Here is a 24,413-nt window from a genome sequence, read left to right as displayed (position 1 = left end):
GCGATACGTCCTCAAACACTTCGAGCTTTTAAAGAGTTATGCCCGATTCGTCATTTTAGTGATTTGGCATCCATAAAAACGTGTCCCAGTTTGTCATTCAATAAAATATTTTATTTTGCTTAGTCCCAATTGGTCATCCGTACTTTATTTTTTAAAAAGTACTGTCAACAAGATAAGCTGTACAATACGTTTACGTTTTTTTTTATTTATGTTGGTTATGTTTTTTCCGATTATGGCAAGACGCTATTAATAAAATCGCGATTTCAACGGCGTCACACAACGCACGGCCAAAACTAAAATACCAGGATCGCATAAATCAGATGAGTAATATACCAATCAACGAGTGTCCATGGAACTGCCCACCATGTACTAGGACCGCATAACATACAGGAGTATAGCAGTCAAGAGTGTCAGGATTTTACGTTTTTTTCCTAATTGTAGATAAACATACCAATTTACACCATGTCGATGAATTGTATTTTATGTATGTGAACCAATTTTTTGAAAATCCCGGTATAACTTATTTATATATAAAATCAGGTAATTAAACAGAAGCCTTTTATTTTCTAGAAAGAGACAATATATAGAAGGGGCAAAGTATGGTCCGGTTTCTATTGTTTTGTGTAAGTAACTATTTACTATTATCGGTATTAGCAAAAAAACATGTGGTGTAAATGCATTATTAGTTGGTTATTGAGTGCCCTGGAAGTGTATGTGACTTGTGACCAAAACTTAAGCACATAGGTATACATAAATAAAATAAACATATTTTCTCAATTGTGTATGGATAGTAAAGCACTGGTACTCAGCTACATCCGGTTAGACTGGAAGCCGACCCCAACACATTTTGGGAAAAAGGCTCGGAGGAAGAAGTGTATGGATAGTAAGAACAAGAAGTTTAAGAAGATAATTGAACTGAAACGTTCTGTTTAACCGAACAAGGACCAATTTAAAAGAAAAACTGCAGTATGTACAACACAACTGCTGACTACATTCAAATTATTTTTGTTAATTAAATTTTATATTTATGAATATTTTTATGTATACAATCTCTTTGCTAGTTATGGGCCCCTAGTACTTTTGTTACCGGTACAAAAAGTATCGAGTCACATTTTCGGGTTTATAAAATGCCCATGTTGTCTTCACCTGTGTTTTAATGTAAACTTTGTTATATGTATATGAGAACTATTAAAACCTTTACCTACATTGAAGTTTATCATTTAAAATTTCTTCTAACACTTTTATTTCTGACGGTACTCTGATACGTGAAATTTTATGCGGGGGACGAATCGGAACTCAAAATTTAAATATTATATTATTTATTTTGCTCGAATGACCAATTGGGATTTGGTGTATGGAAAAAATAGTTGGTGACCAATCGGTACTAATGACAAATTGGGAATAACTCCTTTTAAAGCATTGCTTATAGTATCAATCTGTTTTATTTAAGTATTTTATTCTTCTTATTCGTTTTTTACAGCGATATCGAGATCCTTTCAGCAGTTAATGCTTTCTTTAGTTCTATTTTACAAGAGCGAAAGAGGAACAGTTTTAAACTTATTTAATGTTTTGTGTGCCTGGAGCGGAGCAAGAATTTGTTCATTTGAGAGCACCGTTCTAGAATCACTAATGGACTGTTGTAAACTTAATGGAGACGAACTTCAACAGTCCCAATTTTCTGCATGTTACTCACTTCAGTGACTCTTTAAAACAAACCTGTCTCTAACAAAAGTCTAATTATTTAATGTGCTTGTGTTTGCAGTTTGTTTTAAATAATTTAACTTTAATTTTATCACTTTGACTAACAAGATGTTAATGGCTCATTTATACAGTGTTCAAGAAGGACCTATCTATCTGCAGTTATATGAACAAACAAGAAGAAAGCGCGTCCACCCTGTGAGGTAGTATCTATTTATAGTCTATTTGCTGAATTTGGGTTGCTGCCTATAGCGAACTATACGGGAGCAATACTTCTATCAATTTGAAAAGCCGAATCACAAAATGATATATCTCTGGGATAAAAAAAAAAAAACAAAACATTCTGCTTGTTATTTTTCATTAGGTAACATACGTGGCAGGGAAACATTTGAATTGTCACACAGCATCATATCGCGAAAGAAGTAGTGAACTTGACATGTAAATACATATAGAGGTAAGATCAAGCCCTCCCAGACACGCAAATCACCGGTGGCATAAGTAAACAAAGATAGATTTGTAGCTAGTGCAGTACAGGTTTGATTAATCTAGCCAGATTATAATGCGGAGTTATTTTTAAAACTCTAATGGAATTTCCAGTTAATGTGTGGGTATAGCACGTACATTCTACGTTGAAAGTAGCGTATTTCGCGAGCCGTTGATCTTTCAACTGAACAAATATTTGACCGACTGTAACGATCGCAGACATTAACTTTCAGAGGTGAACATGTCTGCTAAAAGCTTATTTTGACATTGGTATTATTAGAATAAATTGAGATGAGTAGAAACCTCGATCATTGGCCTATTTAAGTGATATCAAGTTGACGTTTGTGAGACAGCAAGAAATGAACATCTCTTCGAAAGGAAGGCTATATTAGTCATTTCGATTTATGTGCCAATTGCGTTCGCGGAGTTCTGTTGACCGCTGTATTATTTTTAGGACATAACTGTCACAAATTATTGTGTGCAATGACCATATCAAAATACAGTCGGCAATGGCAGCCGACAGTGTATTAAGTGTTTAAGATAAAAATATCCTTAACGACTACCTGTACTACTGATAGTATCAAAACCAGGTTTCTTTGAATAACATTAAACCTGTTCCGTAGATCAACATCTATAAACAACGTACGCGTCACTAATCAACATATATTTAACCAATTAATAGCTTAAATCCCGGATTAAACTCGTTGCGAACGGAATTTTGATTTATCCGTATAACAGAAGTTGGTAATTGCGTTCAGTGTAATAATGATCAGTTATTTTGTGCGTGCTGCAACAATGCGCCTTTCAACAATACTTTTAGAACGTGGATAAGCTGAGTTGAACGTGTTTAGTGTTTCAAGTAAGCACATCTTTGTCTACACTACCATACTTAAACTGAACTGAATTTCAGCAGACTTGAGCCTCGGGAACGCGGGTGAAACCGCGAGAAACAGCTAGTGACTGAATGTCACGTCAGCCCAGAAAGTATTATTTTAAAACAATGTCATTAAATATCATACCTCGCATGCACAAAATATGCAATGGGAATCACAAAAATAAAATTAATGAATCGTTATTTTTTAATTAAATCCTTTGAGGCATAGTAAAATGAGTCTTTCATTGAATGTGGGCTCGTCCTTTTAGCCTATTAATTGGCCATTCAACTCCCTCGTTTAATTATTTTATTGATACCAAAACTGTGTGCTATGGACGTTGTTAAATGACACTTTTATTACAGATATTTTTTACAATTGCGAGTAAATTCATTTTTTTATTTCGTCCTACATTTCTGAACCAAAGGACAAGACAAAGGTGAAATTCAGAAAGGACATCTTAAGGAGCTCAGTATGACCTCAACCTTTGTATGCGTACACGGTCAATAAGCAATAATAGTTACGTAATTTTCAACTCAGACAGACGCTCCACATTGCTTAATGCAATTTTAATAAAACCCGCGACGGTATAGAACCTTCGTGATGTACTTTCTGTAGTGAATAAACTTTAGATTTATGTAAATGAGACGTGTTACTCATATAACTGTTCTTTGTTTACTGAAGAATATTCAAGACTGTAAGATACTGTCTGCCTGTACAAGTCTCGTAGACGCAACAATGCTAATTACATTGTAACTTACGGCGAATCCTTGCAACAGCCGGATTAACAACAAAACTGGAGCACAAGCATTTGAGAATCAGCCAGTTGAAGAAACCTTAAAACCTGGACTATGTAGTTAGGAATTAAATTCAGGACACTGCCAATCAGTTAGGAATGTAATTCATGGAACCCGATGTCGTCGCCACAATAAATACCAGATTTTGCGATACTGTAAATACTAGTTGGTTGACTAAGCCGTAAGTACGACAACATTATGAGTCGCGGTCAACTTAGGAACTTGTCGTTAACCATTAGATATTTGAATACAGTTTAAATGTCCCAAATAATTTACGTTCCGATTGTATTCCACAAGGACCGTTTGCTTTCTTTTAGGCCATTATTGGTTTTCTTGCAGCCGGCCTAACAGCAAAAGTGATTGCTGCAGTCAATATTGAATTCAAACCGTGTCAAACTAGGGAATATTAATGCGTTTTTTGCGAAAGTACCAACAACTCTCTGACACTAAACCTTGGTGAGGTAAGTAAAGACATCACAAACAAAATATTACAGCACAGAAAGCCCAGAAACCTCAAAATTGCCATAATAAAACCGCATCAGCTGCATTTTCCTTAAATTAAAACGAAGACAAAGCATGGTCGGAAAAACAATACTGTTCAAGTTACGAAAAAACAATTAAAGGTTCGAGTGGTCTTGACGCAGATAAAAGCGTACCGGCTGTATAATAAGGCTCTCGAAAACCAAGAGACAGACGAACGTCGTTGACATTCGTACGAAGTGCAACTCTAGCGGCAGCAAGATGAGCTGATTTGACAAATATCTTCCAATAAATGCCAAGAGACCTTTAAAAATATTTTCAGTATTTCTGCAGCAGAAACGTTCCGAATAAATCAAAGATAAAACGATGAAAAGATTATGCAGGTCTGCAACCTTTGCTAGCTTACTTTGAGTAACACCGCAAATACTTATTACATACCTACTTCGTCAACTTGGTTTCATATTCACATCAAACATCTGATACCCGCATGATTTTCCTCGAAGTAGATAGGCTCGTCCGTTTCGGTGACATACCTTTGTACAAAGACGACTGCGAAACCAGATAGACGATTGGCAATCAAGCCTTGGTCATTTGCAGGAATTCTATTGTCATCAAAATGCAGGTCTTCAATCTACTGGTCGGGTTTACTTACTTGATAAACAATAATCTATGAATCGTGTTTGAAGACAGCGATTTTAGAAGTAACGTTCATTTCACTGTCTACTGTTGTAATTCTTATTTACATTGCGTTTTCTCGTAACACTTTCCATTAACAGTTACCGCTGTCAATTAAATCTTCTTGAAAGTAAGTGTCAGTAATTAGTAGGTGTGTCGCATAAGGTCTGTCACGTGCAGACCCATTATATCATAATAAACATTGTTACAAGTGGGCGGATGTGGGTTTCCGTAGTGTAGTACTTACATGGCTACCTAAATACTTGTACGTAATTAGGCACGGGCACCGCACGACCAATGGAATGGAAAGCGCGGTTTCACTAACTAAATCTACACTGACTGGACAGCGTTTATCAATACTATCCTATTATATACTATTATCATACTATTTAATCAGGTGAGTTGATATGTCGTGTTTGTAAACAGATTACTTTGATGGGTTTTATTGCAAGATGGATATGTGACAATCGAAAAAGTAAGATATCCTACTGCACTGGTTTTGTCTAAGAAATTTTGCAACAAAAGCAATAGGCAAAGCGGTAGGTCTACACCTACCGCATTGCTTTTGTTGCAATTATTTTATACTCAACGCTTTTGAATCAGTATTCAAAAAGTATGAGCATTTTATTATAATTTGTAACCGACTTCACAGAGCGGTTACAGTATAGAGGCTATCAATACACATGCATATTGGATTTATGTAAATTCTAGCATAAATCTGACGTGTTACAACTTGTTCTACCTCCTTATAAATGAAGCCCCGAACTAGTAAGACTAATAGCTTACATTGTTCAATCAACTAGACTTCAAAGCTTTTAGTTATATCGAAACCACTAACAAATTATCAAAACGTTTTGCTGTCTACTGCCATCAATAGCCTCATAAAATATGAGACCTTTGAGACTTTCAGTTGACGTTTAGAAAACGTTTTGGGCGTCAACACAAAGGTATTTCTAAATTCCTAACTTATTACCATTCTCCGTTTTGGCAGTTTGTCAGGTTAAGTGGACAAGTTCTTCGAACTACACCAAACTACAAAGGTTCATATTCATTTACAGACATACCTACAGGAGCGATCGATTTCGATACAAATCAAATATTACTGCCGTAATGACCGGGAATGAAACGAGGGGTATTCAACTTTAAATCACTTCCGAAGTTCCGCCAAGCTAAGCTATTTTCAGTTTCATTCATATTTTAGTAATGTCGCGAGATTGCCTTTGTAATGTCTTCTTTGGTTTCGAACTTACGGGAATGAAGTTAAAGACAGAAAAGAGGTTCTTGGATACAGTGAGAATTTTGACTTAATTTTAAACAAGCCTATTTGAAAATATAAACGCCTGACGTGTTTAAAGGTCACAGAATATATTTTAAGTTATGTGTATAAACAGTTGCTAGACTAAAACCAGTTTAGTGTAACGTACTCCGGATGTTCGAGAGGAGCCTCATTGATGCTCGACATATCGCAGCTAAGTTCAATAAATCTTAATGAAATAAAGCTTTGTTTTAGACGTTTCGCCTTTATCAAATAAGTAGATACGATAGATGTAACTGTAATCTGGAAAACGTGGGTTCTATAAAACTGTTCCTAAAATTGTCCGCATAAACTATTTAGCAAGTTATAAGAAAATCTTAAGAGAATAGATAGCCTCTTAATGAAAAACGGTATCTACTTTAAAATGACACAAAGAAAAGTTAGCGCGCTCTAATTTAATTACTTTAGATTTATTGAAGCCATACTGCTTGAGAAAATGAGAGAGAGAACTAACAGCAAGAACTAAAATGTTTGACCTCATTGTGAAGTGAAGATTTAAAATTAATAAAACATGGGTAATGTTGTAACTAATGGGAATGCAGCAGTCATTCTCTCACAAGTTAATTGTTCGTGATGCTGAATATTAGTTTTGTATTTACCTATTCATGATTAAATGAATACCTATGCATTTCGGCAGGTAATTCATGTGTATAGGCACGCACATATTTCCTATTATCAAATAGCCAATACCTATATTTCCACATAACAAATAATTAACGAATTTCCATACAGGAAAATCAAATAATGCATATTCTGTTGTATTGTACGCATCCTCGCAAGTTGGAGTTTGCAGTCTATAACAAAATTTCCTTTGATTTTCCCTTTTCGCTCCCGAAGTCTAGGAATCTACATCTTATTAAATATCCGTCTGCATATGACAAGCAAGAGGAACTTCGGAACGTAACAACATTCTATGTCATCGGTTCAAACATAATACGCCGATTATTACGACTTTACTGAATATCGTCAGTTTTCATTTTAAAAATAGTTTGAAATGGTTTTGAATTGTTCTCTTTGATACAGAAGCACACATTTTAATAGATAGACAAAAAAATGAGTTAGACGAAAGTATTTCTGTTCGCTTACAATGAAATGTTTCACCGCGTAGTACTCGTCCCGCAGTAAGCAAGAATGTGCAATACAAAATAAACCAGCATATTAACAGTTTGGCCAGTTGTTATACAAGTTTCCAATCAAGGCCGCGCCATTGTTCGCGGCGTAACCAGCTGGGCGTTTGGAACTTATGTTAAGCTTCAAGTGTTAATCGACGAGGAAGCTTGATCATTTATTTTTTACAAGTCTATAAATAGAAAGTAGTACTACTCGTAACTTGTATTTCAAACTAAATATTTTGAGTTGCACCTAGTAACATTCAAGCGATTGCGGTACGAAATTCGTCACAGTACTTTAATGCTTATCAGTGATTACGAAATGCGCGCTGAGCTCTGAGTATGATAGTCAGTTTTAGGTCACCACAGTTCTCCGCAACAATATGGAAGCTCTCTGCCTCTTGCAGTGTCACATAAAGAGAACAAATAGCAATTTGCTTACATAACATCACCTACTGACCTGAGTAATAAATGGTCGTTGCGATATTACCAAACGTCCTAAGCATACAAGATATTTTTAGATTCATCGTGAGTTCAAAATTGCGAAGGATTGATTAGCCGTAAGGAAATCGTCATCAATGAACAAGAGCGTTACAGCGGATCTCAATAATAAACTGAGACACATTGTTAGAAGGCGAAACATTTTATAAGCTCTATATTATAAAACTATACGTATATTACTTCCCAGCGCCTTCTTCCGCGTGTATTTCTACTATTAAGACGTTGAAGTTTCTTACAAACTTGTGTCCTTACTCCCTTTCAAACTAGCGAAAACCCGACTTAGCTAGCGCATATGTCATATATCGATCGCACCAGCAAATGCGACTCCAAACATATGTATATTTGCCGATAAATTGATCAAAAAACTATAGTTTGATTGTTCAATATAGGTACGTAGTTTAAAATTGAAAATTCCCAGCGAATTTCGGATTAATATTAGGTCAGGCGATTGGCGGCTCTAGTTTTTCAGTGAATTGTATTCCATACAATATTGCTAGGAACCAGTTGGAGCTTCAACTTGTTGAATAATCGTTCGGCTAGCGAGAGGTATGAACGGAGGTTCGTCGACGGCATAATTCGCAAAGCTTCGGAGCCTCGGCCTTAGGTGTGTTGATAAATCAATTGACCGTGTGAAAACTGCTTTTTTGTGATACTATTTACGATGATAGCGTAAGTGAGGATAATTTGTTAGTATTTAGTTTGTTGAAGTAGGATTTGTAGGTACCTATCTTACAAAAGACAGAAACGACAATAATTCAAATTTGTTTTATAGAAACATTTTCTAAATATTTTAAAGCACAGTTAAAACATCTTATATTTCAAGAATATTTTATTTGGGCTTATTATGATTATTCAATAATTATATGATTCATAGTTTAAAACATCCTCAATTCTGTATACCCGAGATCTGAATACAAGGAGCTATTCAAATCGTGACAATAGCGCGATCTTCCATCAAATGCATAGAATATGCATGCAATATCTGCTACTAAATTCTCAGAGCATCTCAAATGGAAGCGATATCATATGTAACAAGCACCAAACATAGACGAGGTATCTATGGTACCAGGTATAAAACCAATACTATATGTACCGAGGTATTATTGTGCCTCAAGACGCTTGTGAATAGAACCTGTAGCGTTTGAAGTACTTAAACGTTTAACTGAAACGCTTATTTAGTAGAAATCTACTTGGTATTCTAATATCTGCTATTTGAATATACATTTTCCTGGCAAAATTATGATCGCATTACACTTCGCCGTACTTCAAAAGAAGTTTATTTATGTCGATATTCTCATACCAAAGAATCTCAGCATTCAAATTCTATGGTTTTAGTCTGGAGTAGATACAAAATGTTACACTGTTTCTGACAGCACCGTACCACTGTAGCACCTCCTATATTTGTTGGAACAGATGTACTTAATACCCAGAACATAACACGCTCATGTTAGAACGGTACAGTTTAACACTTAGATGGTAGGAACTTACACTCGGCCGCCATCTAACAACCACCCGACTGCAATAAATCAAGCCAAACCTTACAATCTGTCACTTACCTTGGTAGAAACCATCAACAATATAAAACAAATACTACAAAACTACTCCAAAGTGCTCAGTGCATCAATTGAATGCCCATTTCTAACTACTTTGTACAAAGCCCAATACCACACGGCAAATAAACAAATTATTGTCGTTCATAAAGAACCGAACGCGTTGTCTAACCAAAAAAAGAATCAAAAACAACTAGCACATCAATGCATTCGCCAGTCATGCCAGAGTGACTAACAGTAACAAGAATAAAAGAAAAAACCTTTGCCTAACTAAAAAACAAAAAAAGAAGCTGAAAAAACATCGGGCCCAGTGTATTACGTGACTCAATCATACTAAGTTAAAAGGGACCCGTATTGGTAACGCCACGTGAGTGTATGTTTGTGTGTGTGTGTGTTTTATAAGACGCCATAAACTAGGCGTTAAAAAACAACAAGTGTCGCGGTCATATAAAAAAAAAATTGAAAAAAACGTAATTCATTTTCGTGATTTGATAATTATATTTAACGACGAGTAGGTACGACCTTTTTACAGTCTAGCGAGGTTCATAAGTATCTTTTAGTTACACAATTTTTCTCAGTTCCGTTGTGGTATTGAATAAACGATTCGTTTAAAATGGAAGCACCCACGGTATGATACTGAAATGAAATATTGAATCTTGTAGGAAAACGTCTTCCGATTTATTTTTCTGGCATCGAGTTCCGTAAATTGTGTGCAGCTGTAGAATGTCCAACAAATATCTCGTGGTGACAATAAATATGCACCGGCATTCAGAATATTTTAAACGTAAAATGAAACGTAATTATGCAGATTTCACTTTTAACTTTTATGGACTACGGGCTACAGTAGTAGGTATACAAACGCATTTTTTTAATGATGGAATAAGTCTACGAATACTTTATGATTGCATACATATTTATCTACAATAAATAATTCTCCATACAATAAGCTCTCCATCAAATGTGGAAACTTGCGAACAATGTATAAGCAAGGAATACACCGACACTGATGGTACAAGTTTCCCATTGAAAGCATTCCGCTAGCTGCAGTTACTTGTATTTAGCGAGCTAACAAGAGTTACCGACTGCACGGATTATGTAAACACTTTAACAAATGTTTGCTCAAGTTTAGACGCGGTCCTTCTGTTTCGAATGGTTTTAAATAATACAGCACAGGTTGTATTGAAACGGAACACTGAGGACAGAAAACTATTTGATATAATCCAACCTGCTCTGTAAAGTCGTTATGTATTTAGTTGCAGGAAAGTAGTTTGAGGAATTTTCCATTACCTCGTCAGTGCAAAATAAGACCGGAATGAAAACTATTTGCTCTGTAATTTAGTTCTGCTGAAATGGCATGCGAAACTAAGCGATGTGAAAAGTCCCTTTGCGAAAATAACTGCGCTATTAAATATCCCTTTCAAAGGAAAATGACTGCAGTACAAAACAAATTGCCAGCACGCTTAATTAAAAACGCTAGATTGCTAGTAAAATGAGGCGTCATATACAGGCTACCTGTTACGAACGAAGCCAATTAATTACATTATTTTTTTCTAACAAACCCTTTAGATATGGCATAGTGGATTGAAAATGGAAACCTCGATTAATTAATTTTTTAATGGAAATGTCATCTAAGGTTTGTTTAGTTCAGATTCTATTGTGATGATAACTAATGCTTTGAAAAGGAAAAAATCCCAATAAACGCTCAGGGAAATACATTTAAGTAGTTGAATAAATAATAAGGATGGCCTTTTCAGTTTTCTTTTGTTTGTGTAGTTGTTTTCAGAACATTTATCTTAGACTGAACTGAGTCTTATTTATGCAAGCGACGCATTTTGCAGTGATGATGGAACGGTAGTTAGCGTAAGAAGTTGGAAGCTAAGAAAAAGGCGATAATCCGCAGAAATATGTTTGTAAATACTGTTTTCATCGTAACATCTAAAGTGTGAATAAACACACGTATTTGCCAAAAACCAGTATCATTTAGAATATCACAACAATTAACATCATTCAAAAAAATTTAACTAACATTTTATACGTTGCCTATTTTCAGTTTCATATCAGAACACGGCAGCGTCAGTTTGCTAACTAAGCTTACATAAAATTAAGATATGAAAAGCTTTACTTGTGGTTGTCATACCGCTAGGAAAGTACCGGCTACAGTGATGACAGTTTTATTCCTCTCAACAAATATTATGACTAGAGTGACGTTATTGCGTTTGGTCCTTTGAACTAAAGTTTTTTCACTGTTTATGTTGTAACATCGTGTTATTAGTACGCGTAACGTTGCTTGTGGGCTAGGACAAAGTTGATGGTTTTAATACACTCGCATTTAATAACAGATACTGATGAAACTCTTTCATATTCTTAATATCATACCAAGGCGCTTAATGAAAAATAAAACTGGCACCATTAATTCGTTATATAACTTTTTTTCGAACTATCACCGCTATTCCGTACCCGGAACGTTGTGGAGACGTCCACAAAAGATAATATTTCATAAAGAGCAAAACGATGTAACCCGCATTTTCTAGATGAAAGTTTCCGTTTCCTTTCAGAAGTCCGTTGAAAAGACTACACATTTATTTTAGGTATTCTAAATGAAGACTACTTGATAGGTGTGTTGTTAATAACTCTTTTGACTTGGGTGTACCAAATACCTGAGTTACTAAATACCAATACTTATAAATTTTATACTTAAATGTTCTAGACTGTTATCTTCATTCTGTCGCTGCTATGTCGCCTATTGAATGGTCTTTTAATATGTTTTATAGATGGCCTCCCGAGAATTGCAGTAATGCCTTTTATTTGAAAATGGCTTCTTATTGGACTTGTCTCTTTGAAGAAGTAGGTCTCATAATCTTCTCGGCGTGCGACACAAATTGAAGGCTTTTTATTAACTTAGTACAATTTGTTTCTATCACTATTTTATTTTTCATTTCATGCATTCGAATCGTGAGTATTAATTTATTTGAACACAATAGCAGCGCAAACATATCCCAGAATAATATTGGCGCCTGGGCCGAATTTCTGTCACGGGCGGCTGGTCTCGAAGGAGATCAGCCAGCGACGCGGGGCATATTATCCCGAATAGTCAGTATATAATTAACGATTGGATTATAAATTTAAGCGCCGCTCTGGCGGCACTGCAATTTAAATGTCAATGCAATAGCATAAACATGAATCCATATTTCAAATCAAAATAACGAGACACACTCAATAGTTTGTGAGATCAATTTGATTTATCAGAAAAACAAATATTTGGAAAAATTGGGAATGTTAAAATTTAGTAGCGGAAAAGTTCGTTGACTTGTAAATGAACGTGTTTCGCGTGTGACGTCAGGATCGCCAGCAGGTGCGCTCTACTGACACACTAAACACTACAAAACGAAGACACTCCGACATGAGAATAGAAGCCGCGTCACTTTTATTTGTCTTACCCAATCCATTAGTCACGACCAATTAAGTATTTGTACGGATACAGTTCCTTTTCTTTATTTTCAGTGCTCTGTTTTCCAATCCTGTCGATTTTATGCACCGTAATAGCCCTGGCACCATACCAAAAATTCGGAAAATATTTGTTCTGACCGACTTTATTTGGTTTAGGAGCTAATAGACCATTAATAACATTTTTGCATATTAGCACGCTGATTCATGTTGGTTTATGAACTTTTTGGCTGCGTTGGAATAACTGAATGCTTTTGAAAACGCCATCATTTTCCCAGTCGACTATCGTAAAAATCGATCGCTCGTTGAAAGCGCGCGTACACTTCCTTTTCCGCGATAAATACAGTGTGTATGTTTGCCGTTTCATCTGTAATGATTGATCGCTGCATGGATGCAGATAACCTTTTCCTTTAGCAATGTGAAAAAGCAAAACATTTAAAACCTGACCGTACTATCATACACATATGACATATGACAAATATGCATTTTTTATTTATTTAGGAGATTAATCAAACTTACGCAGCTTAATTTTATAAAAAACTATTGTGTATTGACGCGCTTATGCATTCAAAGTATAATGAGGACAATTGAGTTTCTACAATGCCGGTGCTATAAGCAGAGTAGGCACAGCGCTGAATATGGATGGGTCCATGACTCCTTATCCATTTCCACTTGGCGTCCAGATACCACTATATTTGTAGGTGGGTAACTATAAAACAGTTATAGAGGCGAGAAAATCATTACCAACTTGACCTCAGCCATTATATAGCTCTTCTTAATATGCTCCGAATATTCGGCATATTCAGCGCCGTGCTACGAAATAAAAGCGTTTCAGTTGAAATATTTTTTACGCTGTTGATAGAAACAGAACTTTGTGATCAAAATCGTTTGACGAAACGTGAATGGAACTGTATAATGTGTACATAGTGCATGGTCTTAAAGGGGAGTTAAAATGTTGATTCTTACATTCCCTTCAACATACATCAAGTAGACATATGATTTATCTCGAGATAAGTAGTTCATGGTACTTATGGGTTAACTTCTTTACTTTTTATGAAAATGCCTTCCTTTGAAACACTATGGCGTGCATGTAACTAGTATTTGTCTTTAACTATTTCTCAATTGTTTTCCTAATATTAGTATTATAATGAGATCCCAAAGTACAAACGGAATTAGTGCAAACCTTTATTTAGATTACTTATGTGACTATACATTTTTATTAGCTATAAAGGTAAATACAAACTGCGACAAACTCAATAGTTTGCGGACATTACGTTAAACGGTTTTCCCTTCGTCTGCTCTAATACTAAATTGAAAATGTCGATACTCTCATAAATATTTTAAAGAGCTTGATTTTATATAAAATTCAATTTCAAGTTTTTATTTCATATTTTGCTAGTTACGCGAACTAATCGAAATCAAAGTGTAGCTTTTTTATTTTGTTTATTTATACTGGTTTATAATTTTGTTTACAATTCGTAACCGAGAATACAGAACAGTAAATATGGCCAGATGATAAGAAAATAAAACCCATATCGATTGCAAAATGGAGATTCCAGAAGTTCTCGAACGAGAAGTTGAGATTAAAACAAAAAGAGAGCAACAATGGCCCGCAGTTGTGGTTCTTTAGCAAGTGCTGTCTATCGCTTTGTGGGAGCGACAGGACCGATAAACTGTATCTAGTTTCAATGGACAATACAATTCGTTTATAAAGCTGGTTTTTAACATAGGCCTAGTTTTTAATAATCTAAGCTTAACAGTTATATCGATCTGTGCACAATAAGAATTATACCAGAAATTGTGGGAAAATTCAATTAAATGTTCTTGTAAATCATTTTAAAGTTGATAAAATCCCCAAACTACCTCTTAGAGTAACCGAGAATTATACTTTATTCGTGCACTTTAATGTGGGCTCAGCGTAGGTAAGCATATTATATTTCTCTATTTAAATGTTACGCTAACCATATCTGAATATCAAATATTTATCATAGCAAAAGCTTCAATGTAAATAAACTTCAATAACATTTTAAATTGCCACAAGAGAGCAAAAGGTTTTCTTTTATATTTTTATCGCCAAAGGAGCTTTGCACTGAAACTGTTCAGAAAAAAATAAAAACGTGCTGCATCGCAAGTTTATTTTACTCATAACATGGTAAAGACTTTCTTTGCGTGCCTTTGTGAGCTAATAGCAATAAAGGCTCCTTACTTTTTCTTGAGCACATAAAAGCCGATCAAGGAAACTTAGTTTTTCTGCGGGTGCAACATTTACATTCTACAATGGAGGTACAAACAACAAGTGTATCTAATTTTAATTGTTTCTGTTTTAATTTTAGGTTTATCTTCTTTGTGTTGACTTCTTTTGTGTCGTTGCGTTTGCAAACTAACCAAAACAGACATAAATACGTCAAATAAGCGCTGACTATTAAAACTACATCAGTTTTAGGCAAGCTAACGATAAATCATCGATATATTTCTTCAGTCCGTAAATCGTTCAGGAACGTTCAAAGAGCGTGAAGATAAGCTGGCGCCCTCATTACCCCAATCGCGACATCGGAGATGCAACAATTTCAACAGTGCAGCTTTCCTGTTACGAAACATCACTACACGAGTACCGTAATACTTTTTTAAACCATTGGCCTATATTTGACGAATGCGCAACGTATCGTTTGCTACCCGTTATTTGTTTTCCTCAGTTCCGTGAGATAACTGGGCGTAATTAAAAACACTTGTGATTTAGTGTGTTTGTGTACAGCGAACCGATCAATTGCTATTTATTAGGAAAACTAATTTTCTGTATCGTAACGGTACGTAGAATTTGGACCCATTTATTTGCTTCTAGTACTCAAAAACATTTTCCATTTTCTATCTGTAGTGCAAAACGTATGAACATTTGTTAATTTGTCAATAATGTAAGAATGCGCCAAGAACGCGGTTCTTTTGTTCATGAAAAATGTTATTCCTAATAAGCCTTATTAGCCGTAGAGTATTCGTAGTTTTGAAAGGTACACGAGAGCTCTTCGGGGCGTTTTGTGTGTAAACTGTGCAGCAGTCTCATGTTTCATTTCAAACCGGATTAAATCCCAGACTAGACGTACATCGCAAGGAACTGTCGTCCTTAAAACAATGGGCTAATAGTATATTATTACTAGTTTACCGCTATGTTACAAGTCATACGTTCGTGCAGTTACCACGCAATTAAACTTTTTGAACGCTACTGAAATTTACTGCACAATTAGTGTTCGTAATGAGTGAACGCTCGCAATGTATTATTGATAAATCTAATGTCGTATATGTTCGAGAAAATTGCTGCTTGATATATTTTTGTGTTTAACGCGAGTTTTAATGTTATAATTGCCTGAGTTACAGATCTAATTTCATCCTAAATTACATGTTGACATGAAGATTTTACGACGTTATCGTGCACAGCATCAAATCAAACGACAAAGAACGCACTGTTAATTAAATATTATGAACAAATATCAAAGATAAAGTATAAAATGATGTGTTTATGTTCTTTATTTACGGAGGGGCACGAGATCCCTTCTAGTGGATTTTTCTACTCGAGAGTATCATTAAAATGTATCCTGTCTACATCCTGTTAGTGTCGGGTGCGTGTGTATGTGTGTGTGGCAACTACCAATCGGCGGGCTGCGTTTCGGATACCTGAATGGTATCTCTTCTCATTGTGCGTGACGCGGCGATGTGTGCGTCGATTCCTCGTGTGCTGTCGGCTGCTGCCGCCATCGCCTCGCGGGCCCCGAGGCGGCTGACTACCAACTGTGTCCAGAACAAGCCATGGCCAATGTTGGCAACCAATGTTCAACCTCACTGCCTAGACAGCTCAATAAATATTCGTCGAGTAAATCGATAAAGTAAGCATCAGTAAAAGTCTCGATTTGCTTTCTCTATTACTTAATAGGTAAAGAGAGACGCAATTCTTCGACGAATATCTATCTAACAATAAACATATATCACATAAAGGTAATGGCAACGATGAGTAACACAACATCGCTTTGACAGAAAAAAGCGCTTTTCAGCATATCTTCAGCTTAAGTAAGATACTCTTTGATGTCGACATTGGGTCAAATGTCAGTTTAGTACTAAATAAAATATAAACAAAATAAAATAAAACGCAACGATACGGTAAAAGTTATTCGTAAGGCGTAAATTTTCTTTATGCTTGAATAAAATGCACAAGCTTTGTTGGCATTATTACCTATTAAAATAGCCTCCACGTGTGTCAATAGTTAAATGTGTACGTCCGGCTCACCCTAGGCAGTTAGCCCCGATAACACCTCGCCGACTAGCTAAATTAGCACGACCTTTATTGAATCAGAGTATGAAAAAATAGAAGTGATATCTTAATACAACCAATTCTGAAATGGAACTAACTTCTGCCGAGTATGGTTAAAGTACTGAAAATATTCCAACACGTTGCTAACAATCAAAAACACAAATAAAATCGAATATGTTAAAAATCGAAGAGACATTAATTGCTATAGATAAAACTAAAACAAACTAAATGCCCGATGGGTAAGCATAAAAGGATCGTTATATAAAATAGGTCATAGTGTATTGTAATGAAAAACAAACTGAAAACAGAATGTTGGAAGTGTTTCAAACATTTATTGGTAAAACATCGCTTTGAAAAAATTCTGACATCAAAGTGTTTTAATTTACCTACACTTCACACCTAAAAAACAAATATAGTAAATGTTTTATCTGCAATTAATATCAATTTTGTTTTAATCCTACAAAGGTTTAAAGCTGTATTTTGCAATGTACAATTTTAACAGTAGGTAAGTAAAATGAAATTGGAGAATAAGCCGCTTAATAACAAGCTGTACCTACATTGAAATATACAGATTTCCATTCATTATATAAATCATAATCAAATATAGCCTTGTAAAACGCATGACTGGTTCCGATATTGAAATCAATTCAGCAGGAATTCAGGTATTCATGTACTTATACAATGAATGTGTTTTAAATTGAGTAGGATTCGTTAATTCGTTGCAAATTAAATTACCAACACTAATATAATTGCGGTGAAACAAAACCATATTCCGGATTTTACTGTTAAGTAATTATTGATTAATTAACGAAATATTTCAAATTAATTCGCATCGAGTACTATTTTCCACGATCGTACTTTAAACAGAACGAATCTAGAAGACACAAAAGCCCATTTAACTTCGTTCACAATGGTCGTGAGCAACAACAGTTAGCCGGTGTGGGGTGACAAGGTTTTAACGCGTACGTTCGGCTCGGGTTATCACGCGAGTTCAATGACCTGGCCGGCTGATAAGCGTCGTTAACGTTATCAGAAACCGCAATGCAGGCCCAAAAACTATGCCTTAGGTAAACCAATCGATACGTGCGGTCCTGCTATGCCGTAGCACGTAGGTTTGTTAACCACAGTTTGTGATCCCTGCCAGAATAACTTCATTGATATATCTAGTTGTCCGTATAGAGATGATATGATACTAGATACTCTACATAACAATACGTTATCGTATACTATACAAACATAATTTTGGTAGTGAAATCGGAATATCATGTATGTCCGAATCTTGCGGCTCCTCTACTGTTACAGTTATAGAATGATAGGGATTTGGGAGTAAATTATTTTCAGTCTTTTCCACTTGTAAGAGCACTATTTATAATTTGCACTTCATTATACTGTAACATAGGTGAACGGAGAACAAAAAGCTCGCAGATTCAAATATTAAAGAGTTACTATTGTACTGCGGAAGCTAAAACAATAACGGGCGTGCACATCTTAAAATCTATAAATGGTGATCTCCCCACGGACTGACAAGGATGTCAGCAGTGAGAAAGAGATGGAGTTAGGTTTGTAGAATAAAGGGGTTGGAGCGATTGCACGCACTTAATTGCAGAGTACTTTGATCTTAGCGCGTCAAGAGTTATAAACTCCAAACAGTCAGACTTTGTCTTAAGATGTACTACTTATTCCGGAACAGGGATGTATCGGATACGATATGCCTAAATAATACGGAAACTGGACTGAACAGATAAATCCAGATATTATTCCGAATGGTCTGTTTATTCTTTCGCTGTAGGCTCGAAAAAGATCTAAAAGTTTATTGAGCACGAAAAGCCAATTAAATCTTTGCAACTGGTATCTTTATTTCCTCCACTATTGCGCTTTATCTAGGAATCTGCAACGGTCCGCTTTTATTGACTTAGTCCAATTCGTGTTTTTAACTTCTCCGTTATTTCGAATCGGCTACTTTGATTTAAAAAAAATGATTGTTTAACTTCTCGCATAATATTGGACAGTTAGTTAATTGAAAAAGCTTTGAGATTGTATGATCTAGAAAGCACATAATCATTATAATAATTATGATACGTAGATCTACATGCCCGCAGTTTCATGCTGGAATTACATATTATACAAGGTTTGTATATAATGGTAATACTATCTATCTATTAGATCTCGCCTTGTAGGCCATTTCATTTCACTCGTTAAATAACTATAATGAATTCACACGCAATCCGCTTCGGACATAATAATAAATTGTAATATGTACTTGCTTCAATGTGCTTGACAAATTATTCTTTTGTATTGTTCATTAAATATTTTATACCAATTAGGAGCGTGTGTGGCTTTAAGTCAGCGTTTCTTTGTTTGATTTAGAGCTAGCTCATAGGCATTTTTGCACTTAATACTTAGAACTAGTTACTAATACCAGCAATCCAGTGCAAATTAACCGGTACACTTGCCACCGACACCGTTTGGGCGACACCGCGTCTACTCAAAACGATTTCACCTCATATTAATAGCTAATTTATGTACATTCCAGCACTACGCCAATTACTACATCCATTAGGAACCTGATAGGGAAAGGTTTGTCACTGCGTTGTGCATACACGGCAGACATACGACGCCTACACTTACCTACGCTCCTTTTAATATATTCAGTACATTACTCATATTGTTCCACAACAATATGCAACGATGCGACTGTTACTCTGTTACCGAGACAATGAAAACAACGGTACGCATGCACCGATTCGAGCCGCGCCACACAATTACATTATAGGACAAATCCTGAATTTAAGCAACACGTTCAACCGATTTATATCGGTAAAAATATGGTGATTTTTTTACAATCAATGGGCTTTTGTAGTGGAGTGGATGTCAAAAACCGATGAATAGTGAATATTGAATAGCATCGTGGCAGACGAGATCTAGTCTTGTTTATCGTAAGAAACGGACGTGCACGTGGAAATCAACAGAAACGTCTCAGTTAAGTAGCTGCAAACTTGTTTACCAGTTAATTTCTCTCGATAGACGTTTCGAATAGTAGAGTTAGTTTTAAATAATGAACCCCTCACGTTTCACCTCGGGCCAAGGTTTAGTGAGCATTTTTTGTAGGCGAAACTGCACCGCAAGCGCTTAAAGCTGGTACATTTCGACAGTGTCATTATATGGTGTTATAATAAGTGCCATTTACGAAATAGTACCATGGTGATAAAGTGTGGTTGTGTGCGTGTGGATAACCGACTAACTAAACCATAACAACTAAAAGGGGAAAAAAGAAAAATAAAATAAAACTAACAATTTCGTTATCGATGGCAGCTGGACAATGCTCGGTGACTGCTTAGTTTATTTTTTGTGTCAGCGCAGAATGAAGGTCGACCCCATTATTTTAATAATTTCGACCGTTGAACCGATGCAAAATTATTTGATGACGGTTTTATAAATACACTGTCTGGCAAAAAGAAATTTGACCTTGACAAGTGTTATAGCGATTAAGCTAGAAATTAAACAGCATTGTTTACGTACGCGTCATTTGTGTTTGTACGGAAATAGAGACTTGTAGTCATATCTGTAAAGCCGTCAAAATAAAGTTGCCAAGTGTATCAAAGGTTCATCGTACTGTCGTTCTAAATAAGACAAGTCGGGGGTCCAGATTCAAGATGGCCTCACCGTTTGACCCTCGTTGCGGAATCGGGCCGGGCCGTCTCGATAATTTCGCGATTGTCCAACATCCATCGACGGCGATCAATTGACACTTGACCCCCGGCGACGCTTCCGTCGCGGCCTTGGACGCCTCAGTACTGTTATTATGGAACAAGTGACGTCACTGACTAGAACCTTGCAGTACTGATGGGTCATGTAAGGTACCTTTATTAGTTCAGGCATCGGTGTTAGCAGCGATATTGCGTTTAAATATTTATGTGAATAAGTTGAACTTACCTTGTGGCTGCTGCTGTGGAATGTATGGAGCAAGGAGGCGCGTCCGTTTCTTCTCATAGCCCTTTTGTGTGATGTCACCTGGAAGAAAAGAATAATTCATTATACGGGACGTTGTATTTAGCTATTGAAGAAAGTTTTTGTCCTTATTTAGGTTCGCTGCAATTTATATTAAACGAATTGTACAACTTCTACTTCAACATGAAATATTAATTATTATAAATAATCCGTATTCCTCTACGTGTAGGTTCATTAACATGTATTTCGCTTAAAACTCGCGTGAACATAGGAATATGTACAGTAAGCCTTAATTCCTAGTAAAGCGAGCTTTATGGATATTGTATTTGTGCGGACCCGTGAAGGTTCATGAAACCTGACCCGCAGTTCAGTGCACTATAGTCAGGAACAAAGTACATATATGAAACTGTTAACCCCGCGAGAGGTATAAAATGGTCAAAGCATAAGCCTTAGTTTACGAAAAGGACTGAATGTGCAATTAACTGCACAGGTATGGTCATAAAACTCGAGAGGGAATACTGTTACCGTGGTAGGTACCAGGAGATAAACAATGGCTAAGATGTCACCATGAAACCTTGCAATAAATGACCTTATTTCTAATGCATTCACTACATAATTAAACGTAATCTGTTAAGAATACTGATATTATAAAGTGCTTTCGACTTGTTACAATCCGTAACGACCTTCATGCATATAACCTATTCGAGTGAACGAACTCTAGTAACTAAAACTTAACGGGGCACTATTAACAGTGTATTCTATTACACATTGGTATGTATATTCTAGCTAGACTGACCGCACAATGGTTATATCAACTATAGTTCGGCCATTCAGAGAATGCGTTCCTGACACGTCGCGATTGAACTGACGACGTAATAACATTCATTGATTATTGATATAATAATGTTGTTTTAATGCTCCTCAATTGTTAAAACGGTAAACAACCAGCAAAAATATTTTTATCGTAACTGCAACGCCATTGCAAAGTTACGTCGTCAGTTCAATCGCGACGTGTCAGGAACGCATTCTCTGAATGGCCGAACTATAAACTTTACAGCTCAATCAAAACCACTGCTGCCGCGAATGCCCACATTGATTACAGATACACACACACATGATTTATTTAAACATTTATGCTGAAAATAAATACAAATATTTTATTTCCTAATTTTCATGGATCATTTACAATACGAAACAATGAATTCAAAATTTGAAACCCAACATTTAATACAAACCGCATTCGGTATTTCGATTTTGTTAAATTATTTGTGGTTGGGTATCAATTATTTAAATAATTCTGCTATGATACACTATATGCAAATACATGTCTGAATCTCTTCAACTATGGCGTCGAAATATACATAGGCAATTTCGAGTGGCATGAATAATTTTAAATATCATGTTTGTTCAGTTATATAAATTCATTTTCAAGAAATCATTTGGTATAAATTCGTAAGTAGAGCACTGAACGCAGTGAGATCCACACAATTGATATCTACGGCTTTATTGCTTTTAATATGCAGTCATATAAAATCTTTTCAGCGGTACGATCGGCTTCACAAACAGTATTACAGAGAAAAATAAACAATCTACATACTTAAAAATATTATTTTTCTTTCAATTCACAGAAATATTAAATTGGCATCGTATTTATTCAGTTATCAATTTCATTTCTGCGACCTATTTGTATCGGTATTTGTTTGTGGATACTTACATGGTTTTAAGTGCAATTAAGTTCATGAAATAAACGATAAATATTAATGCCTCATTAAAAAAGTGATAGAAAATGTGATATACTTATTATTTAAGTTCAAAAAAGGTGTATGGTTAAAAATTGGGAGCGACTGACAATTATACGTAAATTATTTACAAAATCTTCCAGACGTAACTTTATGATCATCATAAGATTAGGAAGAGTTCGCGCGCAATATACAAGTTACAATAAGCTTTCACGCTTTCACAGAACATATAGAATTCTAAAAGTACGTAGGTCATAATCTGGAGTCGATTGTGATTATTTGAATACTGGCTGTTGTGCGTCTAGTGAGGCAGAAGGAAACTCATTAAAATGAGGTGTGGGTTCAGATTGACTTCCTATCTATCTACCGCGATTGAATGCTCCCGGGCCTTTAACTAAGTTATTAGCGTTAAACTAGTATTATATTGGGCGTGATTACAAAATTAAAACCAAATTAAATGACGTTGCGTTAATGTTATGGCGTTGCACTCTGTCTAAATTATTGGTCTAACCTATAGTAACCTATAGTTTGAAGTATGGTCACAAATTTTTTATGAAATATTAAAAAAAAGTTTTATGAAAGTTGAGTGTTAACGGATACCATTGGAATTGTTATCTTATTGTGCAGCTGGTTCAAAATTTAAATCTTTTATAATAAAATGTATAAAGTAAGTTACTTCTTACGCCATCTTTATCTCATACACATTAATTAATTAATATTTTTCATATCTATTTATTAGAAACACGTTCTTATTTTTACGCACGGTTGTATTTAAAGCATGAATAGCAAAAACTTTAAGCAAAAACCATGAGGAAGCATAACCTTGATGGAACACATATTTAATTGAATAGCTACGAATCAGTATAAAAACTCGTTTTATAAACTACAATAGAAAAAGTGTAGTTCGGGGATATAAGGGTCACCGGTTACAATTACCGGTACAAATTATCAGTTTTCTGGTTAATTAAAGGAAATTATACTACTCTAACAATCACCGACGTATAATTATAACCAGTTCAGGTTTAACGGAAACAAATAGCTTCTACTTACACAGTTGTTTTTTCCGATTTTATATGAAAACATCAGGTAATGTGTAGTCAGCAAAAGATATTGCGGTGTGTAAGGGAAGAGATTGCGTTCCGTAAGCAATATTCAAGTTATTTGCTAGCGTAATAACATTATACACTTAAATCTAACACTTAAATCTTTAGTTCAGTACTCAACGCACGCATATCGTGGTTTGTAAAGTAGTTGGATGCCAACATTATTTTTCTTGTTTACTTTTGTAGAGTCAGCTTCTTAAACTCGAAGAACAAATTATATAACAAATCTCATCATCTCCCTAGCTTTTTCCCAGTTACATTGGGTCGACTGTAGCTGGATGAAGCTGATTAGTAGCCAGCGATTGACATGGAACCTCTGCCTATCTGACCCGATACTCCATGGTAAGACTAGGTGTCAAACTTTCTGGTATTGGACTACCTGTAACCTTCTACACAACAACAAAA

General features: G+C 35.6%; 1 protein-coding gene across 5 annotated transcripts in view; it reads right to left on the bottom strand.

Annotated features, from left to right (window-relative positions):
* LOC124644862 (disco-interacting protein 2) overlaps positions 1–24,413 on the bottom strand; it is a 95,378-nt gene that overhangs the window by 51,259 nt on the left and 19,706 nt on the right. For all 5 annotated transcript variants that reach the window (XM_047184485.1, XM_047184486.1, XM_047184487.1 and 2 more), the window contains exon 2: positions 21,152–21,229. In XM_047184485.1, the coding sequence (XP_047040441.1) occupies positions 21,152–21,229 (78 nt within the window). The remainder of the gene's footprint in view (positions 1–21,151; positions 21,230–24,413) is intronic.

Source organism: Helicoverpa zea, chromosome 31 (assembly GCF_022581195.2).
Source record: "Helicoverpa zea isolate HzStark_Cry1AcR chromosome 31, ilHelZeax1.1, whole genome shotgun sequence".
Taxonomy (NCBI): domain Eukaryota; kingdom Metazoa; phylum Arthropoda; class Insecta; order Lepidoptera; family Noctuidae; genus Helicoverpa; species Helicoverpa zea.
Note: the sequence above shows the minus strand (reverse complement) of the source record. Positions and strands in the feature narration are given on the sequence as shown.